The sequence below is a fragment of the Acomys minous genome (genome assembly GCF_964271855.1).
Source record: "Acomys minous genome assembly, chromosome: 3".
In the NCBI taxonomy this organism is placed as follows: Eukaryota; Metazoa; Chordata; class Mammalia; order Rodentia; family Muridae; genus Acomys; species Acomys minous.
Window position 1 is genome coordinate 23,759,600 of NC_140485.1, and position 14,291 is coordinate 23,773,890.

The 14,291-nt window shown below is 43.4% G+C and overlaps 1 protein-coding gene and 1 long non-coding RNA gene across 6 annotated transcripts in view; one reads left to right on the forward strand and one right to left on the reverse strand.

The window, feature by feature from the left end:
- SLC12A1 (solute carrier family 12 member 1) overlaps positions 1-9,965 on the reverse strand; it is an 83,955-nt gene extending 73,990 nt beyond the window's left edge. For 2 of the 4 annotated variants that reach the window (XM_084775504.1, XM_084775501.1), the window contains exons 1-4: positions 9,877-9,965; positions 8,157-8,776; positions 1,811-1,942; positions 1,588-1,663 (exon numbers count right to left, since the gene is read on the reverse strand). In XM_084775504.1, coding sequence (XP_084631630.1) covers positions 1,588-1,663; positions 1,811-1,942; positions 8,157-8,564 — 616 coding nt within the window. In that variant the 5' untranslated portion in view covers positions 8,565-8,776; positions 9,877-9,965. The remainder of the gene's footprint in view (positions 1-1,587; positions 1,664-1,810; positions 1,943-8,156; positions 8,777-9,876) is intronic. The other 2 variants (XM_084775503.1, XM_084775502.1) reach the window with 1 other exon arrangement.
- Positions 9,966-10,085: 120 nt separating this feature from the next.
- LOC311594108 lies at positions 10,086-11,126 on the forward strand. 2 transcript variants are annotated; one of them, XR_014777959.1, is made up of 3 exons: positions 10,086-10,595; positions 10,696-10,751; positions 10,945-11,126. It is a non-coding gene; the product is annotated as an uncharacterized lncRNA (long non-coding RNA). The 2 variants fall into 2 exon arrangements; XR_014777960.1 differs by having other exon boundaries at positions 10,086-10,367.
- The last annotated feature ends 3,165 nt before the right edge of the window (positions 11,127-14,291 follow it).

A 14,291-nucleotide genomic window follows, 5' to 3' on the forward strand; every position in this document is an offset into this window, starting at 1 on the left:
TAGAGTGATCTCCCCTGACTTCTACGAGTGATTCCACTACACAAACAAAACAATTTTGTTTATACACACTAATGTCTAAAAGCGAAGCAAATGACTTCGCAGAGAGATGATCCTTGATTCCTTCGTAATAAACATGAAACTGGGCTGACTGTGAAGAGTAGACTAAGATCTGATTAACGTTCGGATTGTTGCCCAAACATATGGGTGTTAAATACATACATTAGAAAGAATTACTCTTGCCTTTGGGCTGTCTGTGCTCACACCTCCACACAAAGAACTGCGTCTTGATGATCTCAATAAGTTACTAAACTGCCCTTAAAAACCTAATTTTGCATGACGCCCTGGAGCAAAGCCTTGGCAATACTAAGCTGCAGGTTCTCCATGGAACGGCATATACTTATTTTGGGCCCCGCGGCTGTAGGCATTCATTTGCTATGCACCATCAAGCCGACAAGCAGCCTTTCTGTCAGGAACGTAGCAGCTGCTGAACAAGAAACATGGAAAACAGGATGGGGCCCGGCTCCCTGTTAGAAGGGAGCCTTCCTGCTCCCGTCCTCAGCTGCTGCCTCAAAGGGTGTGTTGAAGGAGCTGAGGCACCAGGTACTTTTCATACACAAATTGAGATGTCTTCCCGAACAGCACGAGAAGGCACAGCTGACCTTTCTGTGTTCTCCGTGTCAGTACTCACTCTGAGGCTCCCCTCAAAACTCAAGCCATAATGTTTTCAGGCATTTAGAACAGAACACTGTTGACTTTTATCACAGTAAGCTAAGAACTTTGGTAAAAAACTCATATAAGTTTTCCAAATAAAATGTACACCCTTAATTAAAAAACAAAAAACAAAAAAACTTCATGCAACCAAATATTTAGGTGGGGGGGGGGATTGAAAAGCATTACCTCACATGCTGGAATGATACCATTTATTTTCTATTCAAAAAATGGTTATCTACATTGTAAGAAGTAATCATTTACAATGACTGGTCATTCCAGTGATTGTTTTAAGCTTATGGTTGGGAGTACTTTACGAGCGTTTGCTTTTTTTTTTTTTACTACTGGTATCTGATAGTAACACAGTTATTTTCTTTGTAAAATGTTGAAAAATACAACATTTTATTAATCAGGTCATGTATATATATATATGTATATATATATATTTGTATATACATTTTTATCAGTTTCCCACAAGTTGTTTTTGCTTAATGAAGTTTTGCCAGTCTTCGTGAGTGGGGTAGTCTGAGGCAAATAAAATGCAAATGTCAATATATCCCAAAATGTGACCACTGTTATTTGAAATGAATATGTTTTTTTTTAACCCATATGCTTGAAACTTTATAGAAAGATAGAAATATTCACTTGACCATTCACCCACTGGGAAAACTGGAAAATTCCAGTCTCATAGGAGTTAACAACACCCCATCTCTCCTCCCTGACATTGTCAGAGGCAAACAACAACAACAACAACAACAAAATGTGCTCAAGTGTAAATGACTTCTATGACCTTCATCCTGCAGCACTGAAGGCCAAGCAAGTTGGTTATTAAGCTTGCAATTTACATAAAATTATTGGGGGAGGGGGGAGATTGCTCACCAATTCCAGCTTCTCCGACAATCCAGGAGAGGCGGATGAAGAGCATGACTCCCCAGATGTTCAGCATGCATCTCACCTGTGGACGAGAATGGAAAGTGATGCTGGGCCAAGTACAGCTAACCCTCTTAGTAACTCTGCCGTCTAGTCTAGGGGGGTTGGCTCCTGAATCCCATCAGATCACCTAGGGCATGGCTCTCATTTGTAAACACAGAAGTGTTCTCACCAGCACACCCTTCACCCATCCGAACTTCACAACACCAGCTGTGTCTTCTTCCTTGTTTTCTGCCTGCTCATCTCCTGGCATCCCGTCACCATTAGCAACCCTGTCCGCTGAACCAGGGGCCACAGACACATTCTGCACAAAGAAAAAGCAAAACCAAACATAGTAGTGGATCTTATTGTCTCTTACCCTAGGAGCTAATGGGTTCTCTTTGTGAATCATTTCCAGCCATGGCTAAGGCTGTAGGACGGTAGATAGAATCTGGGCCATCCTGCCACTAACAACACAAAAGTGGTCAGATTTAAATGGGTTTAAAATGCAAAAAGATAAAAACAAGATGATAGATTCAAAGGCTGCTATGAAAGAGAAAAAAAAATCCTCAGGTGAAATGGTTTAGGTTTAGATATTGATAATCAAAGTTTAAAAATTCTTTTTTTTTTAAATTCTTTTTTAAAAGACTTACTCACTCATGTATTTTATGTATGAGTGCTCTGTCTCCGAGCACACCAGAAGAGGGCATCAGATCCCATTATAGATGGTTGCTGGGAACTGAACTCAGGTGCTCTTTAGCCGCTGAGCCATTTCTCCAGCCCAAGTTTAAAATTCTTATAGAAAATTGTGTTCCTGCTATTTGTAATGTAAATCTACATTAGCAGTCCCAGTCCCTCACTTTATAGAAGGGGCTGGAATCATAAGGAGTGCTCTAAATTGTGCTTTACTTACTTCAGTCTGCACAAATATTACCGGTCAAACCCATCGGCATTATAAAGTATCAGGAAGGTTTTATATAAGTGTTTTTCATACTACATTTAAAAAAATTCAGTGTGCATTTTTCATCGACAGCACATCTCGGCTTACACTAGCCTCATTTCCCCTGGTCAGTAGCGAGGGGTCATGTATGGGTTAGACCAACCCAGGCTTATACAGGATACATTAATACGCGTCTGTATTTCTGATGTGTGGTGAATGAGTACACGATGTACGAATTCGTGTTATGTATGAGGTGTGAACATATGTGTATGCATTTGTGTGTATGAATTAGTATGATGCACGCATGTGTGTTGTGTGAATGAGGTGTGTGTGCATGCATGGATGTATGGTTTTGTATGAATGAGTGCATGTATGTATGTATGTATGTGTGGGTGTGTTTGTGTTGGGTATGACTTGTGTGCATACGTGCATATGCTTGTGTGTTTGATGCAGACAGGAACTTGTTGAGCCTCTTGTGTGAAGGTCAGAGGATGACCTTGGGTGTTGGTTCTCGCCTTCCACCTTCACCGAAGCAGGGTTTCCTTGTTGTTCGACAATGTGTCTTCCAGGCCGACTGGCCCCAGAGCTCCTGGAGAGCCAGTCTCCTCTTCCTTCTTCTCTCTCTCCCTCTCTCTTGCCAGGTAACGCGAGTGCTTTCCACCTAGAGCCATCATCTCCCAAGCACAGCTTTGGCTTCCCAAGACTAAATCTTACAGTCTTGAAAAGTGTGGAAGTTACGGATGGGCAAATATGAATGAAGAGATTGTATGGTTAAGAGAATTTATTTCTTCAGCTTAGTTGGAGAAGCTTCCTTTACAATTACCCCTCCCCCCCCCCATATTCTAGTTAACCACTGTTCCTGTCTGGGGTCCCATGAGAAAGCCTTACTCACTTGCCTTTTTAGATGAGGTTTTGGAAATGGTAAAACCTATGTTTTCTAGAAAACCTGATGAGGGTTTGGTCTAGGAGATCGCTGTGCTCGCTACTGAACTTCAGTGGTGACTCTAACCTTTAGATTTGGAGAATGAGAGCATTAATAACTTGCAAAAGCAACCTATAAAGCAGGATAAAGAATAATTGCGTATTTAAATTTTCCCTTTAAACAAATTGTTTTCCCCCTTGATGGATGCCACTGCTGATCACAGTTTCACAGTTCTCCAGTTCATCACTTAGACTTCAGAACATCATACAAAGAGAACATTCTGTGAGTGCCAGGCAGAGAAACCACCACACATGGAAGTCAGTAGGGCAATAATTTTCTAAATTATTCAAAAGCAGCGTCAATGGAGGACCGACAACTCTCTTTTCATAGACATATGGAACTTGCTAGAGTTTTAAAGTTTTGTATATTTATGCCAAAGGCTGGAGGCCAGTGACCTCGAATTTTTGTGACTAATGTTTAATAGTGAATTTATAAGAACTGATGCCATTTTCTTGGCTCACTGTAATATATAGGAACAGAAAGCCTCTGTACACATGGAATCTAATTTTGTCATGAAATTCATCCAGGCCATGTCCTCCAGCAAGCTACTTTTGCTTCCTTAGGAAATGGAGATAAGAACACATCTAATATATATGTGTACATATATACATAATATATGTAAATATATGATATATATATACATATATATGTAGTAGTTTAAGACAAAATCATCTTCTATGTAGTAAAGCAAATATTGGTTTCACTCTTTGATAAACGCTTCCTCTGTACACCAGGACAACAGCAAATTCAAAGTCTCATCCAAATATTGAACATGCCTTGAGTGGGAGTTTGTGGGGACCTGAAGGTTGCTAAGCTCCTCTGAGGGGTTTAGAGACATCTGGACCCTGACAATGTCTCAAAGCTGGAAAGTTCTGTAATTCCATCCTTCTTGTAGCTTCCTTCCTTCCTTCTTTCCTTTTCTTTCTTTCTTTCTTTCTTTCTTTCTTTCTTTCTTTCTTTCTTTCTTTCCAATTTGAATTAATTTGTTTGTTTGCACTCCATTTCCACAAATGATGGCCTTTAATCTTTCATAAATGCATTTTTAATTCTAAAGAATGATCACCCATTCACCAAAGTTTCTATTTGTGTATTACAGACTTGGTGAAGAGAAAATAAAGTGCACTTAAAGAGAAAGGAAAACAGCCAGGTGCGGTGGCACACGCCTTTAATCCCAGCACTCAGGAGGCAGAGGCTCCTGTGGATTGCTGTGAATTTGAGGCCAGGCGGGTCTACAAAGTGAGTCCAGAGCAGCCAAGGCTACACAGAGAAACCCTGTCTCCAAAAAACAAAACAAAACAAAACAGAGAGAGAGAGAGAGAAAGGAAGGAAGATACAAGATTTTCCTTTTCCATTAGTAAAAACTTAATACATCTTCAGTCACAGGCAATCTAAGGGGAAGTGAAAACAGAATTCTTTCTGTGAAGTAAAATTGGCAAGGTTAGTCGTTATCAGAAGCCGAGGAATCACCGTGCATGCTCTGATGTGAGAGATCACCAAGGTCTATTGTACGGTGGAGAGAGCAGAGCACAGAACAATGGGAACGCCTTAGTCTCATATTATCTGTTCAAAACATGATAAGCCACGCCAAACAGCTCCCAATGTGCACGTCAAAGGCAGCTACGGCACTCTAACTGTGAGCCCATTCAGATGGCATATGGAAAAATCTGTTGCTTCTGAGTTTACTCCCCCAGTGTAAAGATCTTCATAAGCCAGGGTTTTATAACTTACAAGTAAGCTACCTTTCTCTCTAGAACGGTGGTCCTAAGAGCAACATTTCTTCCAACCATTTTCCTTAGTGGTGCTGGGGACTGAGCCTATAGTTTTATACATTTTGGGCAAGCGCACCATTACTAAGCCTTCTCATTTGTCTGCCTAATTTTGTTTTAAATTTAGGATTTACTTCTGAGACAAAGTCTTACAAAGTCGCCCTAGCTGATCTGGATCTCATTCTGTAAGCCAGTCTGGCCCTGATCTCTTAATTCTCTGCCTGTATTTTACCTATTAGGACAGCTCTTGTCATATAATTATCTGACTTGGAAATCATGTCCAGGGAAAACTGGGATTACTGGCCTGAACTATGAGGTCTTGTTTCCAGTTTCCTCCTAATGGGGGCTAAGGTATTATTTTTCTTTGTTATAAATTGTGGGAATGGATAAATGAGCATTTAAATTTTTGTATTACTTTTAATGAAGGGGGCAGCTTTACAAGTTAGGTGTGGTGTGCAGGGCTTGGTGGGGTAGACTCGCATGGCTCCTGCTGGACCTTTCTGCCTCTTTCTACTTCTTCAGATGGTTGGAAGCTCCTTGGGATATTTAGTTTCTCTTCCTGCTCCTTCTGCAGCTTGGAATCACTGCACTATGGTCCTCCCATCAATCCATGCTTTCTTCCCCCCCCCTTCCCGTCCCCTCCACTCCCCACTCCTTCCTTTCACTTAGAGAAACTGACAGGCAGTTTGTCTGAAGCTTCAAATTACCTTCCTTAAAAACCAAAACCTCCATGGGAGCTGACACTGTGCCTGAACTAGCCATGACACTAATTTTTTCCTTTTGATTAAAGCGCCAGATATCTCAAAGTCTAAAGTTAGCAGATTGCCACCGATGCTGCACATGGGATAGAGGAGGAGGAGGAGGAGGCTTGTGGGGTGAGGGTGTTAAGAGAGCAGGGTGGGAGCTTGGGGTCTTCCTCTGGATGCCCTAGTAATTGGGCCCCAGGCAGCTCTGAGAGTACATTTTGGAGATGTATTTCCTCTGGAAAGAAGAAGGTGAAAAGAAACTAAAGGAAGAGGCAGGGAATTTACCAGAATCATTACTGAGAGAACCCGTCATGAGCATAGTTGGGGCAATGGGAGACTATTTACTTTTATTCTCTCTCTCTCTCTCTCTCTCTCTCTCTCTCTCTCTCTCTCTCTCTCCCTCCCTCCCTCCCTCCCTCTCTTTCTTTCTCTCTCTCTCTCTCTCTCTTTTTTTTTTATGACCAAGTTTTTCTATGTCGTCCTGGCTGCCCAAGAACTTACTCTGTACACCAGTCTGTCTTCAAACTCAGAGATCTTCCAGCCTCTGCTTTCAGGATAAAGGTCTGAGCCACCACATCCCGCTAGTTTAACTTTTAAGAACCAGAACGAATACTTGCATGATTATGAAATAAACTATGCATTCTTTGTTCTCCTGAAAGCTTGGAAGTCATAAGTAAACATTTGAACGTGTTACATTTAGGTCTTGTCCCAGAGAGTAACCATGTTGCACAGACTGACAGGCCTGTGGAGATGGCTCAGTGAGTACAGCACTTGCTGGTAAGGGTGAGGGCCGGAGTTTGATTCCCTTGCACTTGAAGAAAGAGGCTGGTAAAGATATCCCACCTGTGATTTCAGCCCCAGATCTCCAGAGGAGGCTGGCTAGCTAGACTACCTGAATCACGGAGCTCTGGGTTCAAGTGAGAGAGCAAGCCTACCTCAGTGCGTCAGGTGGAGACACTAAGGAGTGTGCCCGCACCTCCACACACACCTGATGTGGCAAGCACATGCAAACAGGCACACACGCACAGCACCACACACAGAGACATAGAAAAAGGAGTGATAGTCATTACAGACCGACAGAAAGGCAGGATAGCATCTGCCAACATCTCTCGGAGGAAGTCACAGAAGCAATCTAAGTTGTCAAACAATGAAGTAGAGATTAGAGTCTTTCAGAGACTGGAACTATTGTGCTTTGTTGTTGTTGTTTGTTTGTTTTCTTTTATTTGAGACAGGGTTTCTCTGTGTAGCCTTGGCTGTCCTGTCCTGGACCTGCTATGTAACTAGTTTGGAATGCACAGGGATTCCCCTGCCTCTGCCTCCCTGAATGCTGGGGTTACAGGCGTGCACCACAGCACCCAGATCCATCATGCATTCTTTAAATAGTAAGTTTGGCCACTGGCCTTCTGCACTTAAACTGAGAGGAGCCAGGGGCCTCAGGCAAAGGCATGAAAAGGAGGGACACCAGGCCTGAGTCTCTCACATTTCTCATCTTTCTTTCTTTCTTTTTTTTGTTTTTGTTTTGTTTTGTTTTTTCAAGGCAGGGTTTTTCTGTGTAGCCTTGGCTGTCCTGGAACTATTTGTAGGCCAGGCTGACCTTGAACTCACAGAAAACCACCTGCCTCTGCCTCCCAGAGTGCTGGGGTTAAAGGCATGCACCACCACACCCAGCTTCTGATCTTTCTTTAAAGAATATTAAAACTAGTCACATCTCAGCCTCAGCTCCCAGGATACCTGTGTCTTACGGGCCACACTACGGCTGGACCACAGGCTGGCCTTCACAGTATGAACTACGAGAGCACAGAGATTTGCTTAAGGAGTGCTGTGGAGCAGCTTAGGATTCAGCGCCCCACTGCTAACTCAAGTGCAGACTTGAGTAACCTTACGGCAAACACCGTAAGATACACTGCCTAACTTCCCTGAGTTCAGTCTGCACTTCGCTCCCAGGGCAGCAAACATTTGCTAAGCGCCTGTACAGTTTTCCTTTCTTGGGCTCTAGAGGTAGCCGCTCAGGGAAGATGGACGGGATGGGGCCGCCCTCTCTTCCTTTGACCGCTGCAGGGGCAGTGTGGTGTTACCCGGATGCTCACCTTATCCTTCAAGCTTACCTTAGCCAGCTGCTCGTGGATCTCCAGCAGGCTGGGCCGGTTGACCTTGGGCCCGCTCACGCTGCCTGTGTTGCGGTAGTACTCAATCTTTGGGACGGCGTCCACGGTGTTGTGGCCAAAGGTTTGTAGGTAGTACGTGTTTGTGTGCGAGTCGTAGGCATGGAACGTGGTGTCTGTTTTAGCAGTCTCTCCGTTTTGGAGGAAGTTGTGATAGCACTCCTGAGTCCCAGGTCTAAAGCTGATTCTCAGTCTGTTTTGGGCTTCGTCCCCGAAAGAGGTCTCCTCATAGTGTGGAGGGTCTGCGCTCTCACTCACAGCTGCACAGCTGCCGTGGTCCTCACTTATGACATGGACTTGAAAACGACTGGTGCTACTGGGCACTGAGCTGGATGGGGTGTTTACTGACATCTTCCAAAATCTATTTTGGAACTACCTGTTGTGCAGTTGTTGTTGTTGTTGTTGTTCTTTTTAATCTATGTATTTCTGCTTCAAAAGAGACAGTGATGTGGTTACAATATGGAGTGCTTGGCTTTGGTTCTAGATGACTCAGTAATTAGATTCCTGATGTGCTGTTGGTGAATTGCCTGCCACCCGCGTAATCTTCAGAAGGATCTTCAAAGCTGTTATTAGGAAAGAAAATTATATTTGTTCCAGGCAATGCAAATATATTTGAGAAGGATTGGGGTTTGAGGTATAGTTTTCTTTCATGAGAAGTACAGTTTTAAGTTTGTTTCACTAAAAATTACCTGTCCCAGGACCCTTGCTACCTGAGCAATGCAATCCTAACAAATAGCCTGGGACTGATTTCTGCAAACAGAAATTCCAGCGCAATCATCAACATGTGACTGTTTGTCATGTTTGCTTGGAAGTCACTGGGACTTTTAGGAAGCATGTTAGTGAGTGAGGACGGAAGAGCGTTCACAGAGGCTAAATGCCAAGCCTGCATTTTATTTTATGTGGCTAGTGCTATACACTGACACACAAATTATGGAGTCTAGAAACTCAGAAAATGGAGTTTTGCTAGTTACAAAACCCCACACATCATTGGTGATAAATTTGTCCCAGAAAAACCTTAGTCTGTGTACCAAGTAAAAAGTTATATTTTAGCATATGAAAAAAAAAAGTCTGTCAAGATGATGATCTGTGAATTTTAAGAATTTTTCATAGCCTTTGTAACATTTTATTTGCTCACGTATTTGCACTTTTTCATAAATGCTATTATGGAAACCTTTAAAAAATGAGTGTTTTGGAAATGAAAACAAATCCTAGCTCCCAGTAAGGGCTTCTGTCCTACTGGCTCCCTTTAATGAAGTGTTTTGAGAATTCAGTAGACCACCAGATAATTTTTACAATTCTACAGTATGTGCCAACCTTGAACACTGAATTTGGAGTATTATTCCTTTATAAATATCTTAACATTTGATTTCCCCCCCAAAGAAAACTAGAAAATGAGAACAATACAAACAAACAAACAAACAAAAACAACAACTCTTGCACAGTGATTTAAGGCATTTCTTTGAATGAAAAACAAAAAGCAAAAGCCTACACACATTCTTTAAACTCTCAAATAAACTTTGTTGGTGAAATTATCAGTTATGCCCATATCTCTTAGCTTATTGGAACATCTAATTTTCATAGTCCCTCACATCTTCGGTCCAGTCCTCGGGATCTGATTTTGGCATGGTGTGAAGGGAGGTTTTTGCCCAGCCTAGACACTTACCTTCCATCCAGCAGCCTTCCTCCGAGGAAGTGTAACCCATGTCAGCATCTCACAGGCATATATGGAGCCTTAGCTTCCAGGCCACAACCTTAGGCTTCTGCTCATTGGTTAAAAACTTTCTTGAAAGAGATGACTTTTCAGTCATTGGCTTGGAATAGAAGGAGAAGCCCCACCAGTCATTAGCCCTGGGGAGCCATAAGTACCACATCAACTAGTAACTCGTAGTAAATCATTAATCCTTTTAGACAGGAAACAAAACAAAGGGTCTTTAATTCACAGGTTGCTCAACAGCAAAGCCTTCAAAAATAATTGCTTCAGTTGTTTGGGAGTAGATAAATTTAGTTCCACAGCTTGCCTTTCTGTCTCTCTCTGTGTCTCTAGTCTCTCTCTCTCTCTCTCTCTCTCTCTCTCTCTCTCTCTCTCTCTCTCTCTCTCTCTGTCTCTCTCTCTGAATACAGATTAAATTGGACCCAGGGCCTTACACATGCTAAGTAAGTACTCTACCAGTGAGCGCCTGTACCCCATTTCTAAACATTTTACTTTGAGACAGGATCTTGCTAATTGTCTAAGCTGGCCCGGAGCTCACTCTGTACTTTAGGCAGCTTTGAACTCTCCATCCTTCTGGCCTCTGCCTCCCAAGCAGCAGGAAGTATGCCTGTACCACCAGGCCTAGCTCATCATCCTATTTTTGTTGAGACCCGGTGACCTCATATTGCTCGGTACAGGAACCAAAATGCCAAGAGATGGTCTCCATATTTTGTAGCTAGGAAATGTCACCTGAAATTACTTTATCTTAATTACTTTGCTTCTTCTCTGCAGAGGAAGTGAGCAGACTGAGGATAGAATCGGTGACATATTGAAAAGATTTCTGCCTGGTGAGAAAACCACTTTAAGCCGCTTTAAGAGTCAAACTGGGTGCACTTCCCAGTGGCACTACTAAATGGCTTTTCTGTCTCCGTGTGGAGGGGCAGTTTTATCACATCTAGTTTCTGAGGCTTGCTCAGAAGAAGACTCTGCTCCAATCTGTGAGTGGGTGATTAAGACAGCACATACGATTCCTCCACGCAGGTTCTGCCATCGGTTTTCAATCAGGATGATTGAATGAGTCCTCTTCCTGTCTAATAAGAGGCCATCGGAGTGATTTCCAGTCGCCCGGGTGGCTCTGCTGTGCTGTGCTGTAGTGATTAAGTGTGAGCTGTGACGGACGGAGGAGCTCTCGATTTCAGTTCTGCTCCTGCCGTTTCCAGTCTGGGCGAGTTCCCGAGACTAGGCCACTGTGTGCACTTTAATGCCCTCCTATGCAAACGTGGATGCAGACGATAACGGCATGTAGCTTGCTGAGCTATTCTGAGGATTAAATGAGCTATTTAGGCCTGCTTCTAAACAGCACCAGCGTCAACATGGTCCTTGCTTGACCTATGTCAGCAATATTTAATATCCATTTGTAACTTGTTTTTTGTTTGTTTGTTTGTTTGTTTAAACTCACACTCATGATTCCAATACCAACCATTAAAGATGACAGGGATAAGAATCATACCTATTAAAATAAAAGGAAAGGTAAATTGTTGACTGGACGCAGGATTATACAAAGGCACAGGCAGGTGCCAAAGGAAAGCTCCTATGTTCTTAGCTGGGTGAATGCCTTGGCACTTAATCAAGGTAATGTTCTAAGGTCCTGTCAGAAGTAGAATTATAAAGAGGCAGCTGTAACTCAATCCTCTATCTTTTTCTGGCTTTACAATTATTTATTTGCACAGAGAAACCCTGTTTCAAAAAACAAACAAACAAACAAACAAACAACTCACCCCAATTATTTATTTGTGTGTATGGGGTCGGGGAGAGGGTGCCTGCCCATGTGAGAGGATATATATGGGGATCAGAGGACAGCTTCTGGGGAGTCGGTTCTCTTCTCCCACTGTGTCTATCCCAGGGCTTAGACTCAAGTGTCAGGCTTAGCCGTAAGTACCTTTACCCACCGAGCAACCCTGTCAGCTCTAGTCTTCTCATAAAGACTACTTTAATAGAAGCAGTTTATTTACTCAATGAGGTGTTGCAGCCCTCACTTAAGAGGGCTGTTCTGTACAGGAAGTCAGGTGTCAGGTTCAGCTGGGGTACTGGGCTACTTAATAGATGAACAGACTGTTGAGATGGATGATGCTGGGACCCAAAGCAAGGTCTGTTGCCGGTACCAGGATGATTGGTACCAGGATGATTGGCACCAGCCAGCCCTCACTTGCCTTCAGGAATAACTTACTCATTCTTCAGCCTTCCTCCTCCCCTGCAGAGGCTGTGAGTGCCTCTGAGGCCAGGCTCTTTTCCTTGCTGCATGCCTGTCTGACTTCAGTGTGTATGAATTAGGTTCAGTCTCAGTCTTCCATCAAGGAGACGTTTTCATTTGAAGCTGTTATCTCCAGCGGGGAATGATGGCCTTTGTTCTTTATTAAGGGGATTCCAACCTCCTAGAGTGGCTGGGAGACAGTCAGGGGATACGGAGAAGATGACAACATCCATAAAGTCAAGCTTGGATGGTGAGCTTAATTCAAGCCTTTGAGGCAAGTGGGCCAGGAACAGAACAAGGTGTCTGGAGGTCCAGGTACCACCTTTCTTCCTATTCCCCTTAAAGAAGCTCTTGAATGTGGCAATAGGGGTTAATCTGTGTATGATATTGGCCACCTATTCTTAGACACATTAACATTTTGTATCTCAACTATAACCAGCCTTTTATCATTATCATTTCTTGCTCTGAAAATACATGATGACCATTCTTCTACCCCAGCTCCCCCCCCCAACAAAAGACCAAGGTGCACCAATAATAAAGATAAATAAATAAATAAATAAAAGCACTTTCTGTCAGTGTGTGCTCTTCTTAGTGATACTGGGAGTGGGAGTGTGTTGGACGATGATCTGAAATGGTGCATTCTTTGTGAATATGTCTCATCTTTTTCTCCCTCTCCTCTTTTTCTTTCTTTCTTCCGTTCTTTAGATGCTTTTTTCTTTTTGAAATAAAAATCTAATCTGGTGAAACAGAACGTCTTGTGATTGTTCCCCCTGGTGCGAACAGAACCTCCTCGAGTTGGTCACGAATCTTAGGGAGCAAGCACGGTGGAAGGCCACTTCGCAGAGATGGCGTTCTGTGGTCAGGTGCAGATGCCTCCCAGCAAGGCCAGCTGAGCTTAACTTGCTGAGTTGTCCTTGGGCCAGATCACTAACTGGGTGTGAGGTGTTCCTGTACCACCTGGGCCACCAAGAGCCTCCCAGATGTCAAGGCTTAGAACAGAAGAGCCATAGCTGACACAGGTGTTTTATAAACTCACTAGGAGGAAACAAATAACAAACCCTATCAGGCACTTTGCTGTGCTGGGCTCAGGGTGGTGTGGAGACAGACAGAGAGCACAGTATGCTTATGTGTTCTGTGGTTTTTCTTTCTTTCTTTTTTTTTTATCTTATGCCCATTTTTAAAATTTTTATTAATTTATTCAGATTACAATTCAATTGCCATCCCATCACTTGTATCCTCCCTCCCTCCCTCCCTCCCTCCCTCCCGCTTTCATCCTATTCCCCTCCCCCAGGTCTATGACCGAGGGGGACCTCCTCCCCCACTATATGGTCATAGGCTATCAAGTCTCATCTTGGTATCCTGCTTATTCTTTCTTTGAGTGCCACCAGGCCTCCTCATCAAGGGGAGGTGGTCAAATTTGGAGCACCAGAGTTCATGTCAAAGTCAGTCCCCGCTCTCCACACAACTGTGGAGAATGTCCTGTCCACTGGTTAGATCAGAGTAGGGGTTTGATGTTTACTCCTTGTATTGTCTTTGGTTAGTGCAATAGTTTGAGCAGACACCCCCTCCCCGCAAACCTGTTCTGTGGTTTTTCAAAGTGCCTTTCCATCCCTCACACTTCTGCCCTCTCATCAGCATTCCTGAAAGACACAGTATAGGCATCTCATCCTTGTTTCCCAGATGTGGAAACTGTCTGCCATGAGATCACTATCTAAGTTATGAAGAATCTAGTTGTTGGGTGAGCCAACATCAGAATCCTGATTACTGACCTGGAAAATGAGCGTAATGGCTCCCCTACTCCTATCCTGAGGTCTCTGGCTTTCCAGGCATACTTGAACTATTTTTAGGCTGTTGGAGTTTAAAGGGGTGTTCAAACCCTATGGTTATCCCCTGCCCTGAGGCCCTCCGAGATTAGACAACTGACTCCCAGCAGCACTGTTCCAGGGGTGGCAGGCTAGATACCTTGTCTCAGTATAATCATCCATCCTACTAGGAGATGCTGGAACTCTCTCTTTAGTGCTAGCCATAAAGGAGGGTGGTCCAGGCAGTGTCCCTATGAGGCAGGACTGGCTGGGACTCTAGACTACAGGATTTCACCATAGGAGATCCTTCAAGGCCCAGAATAACACTGGGAATT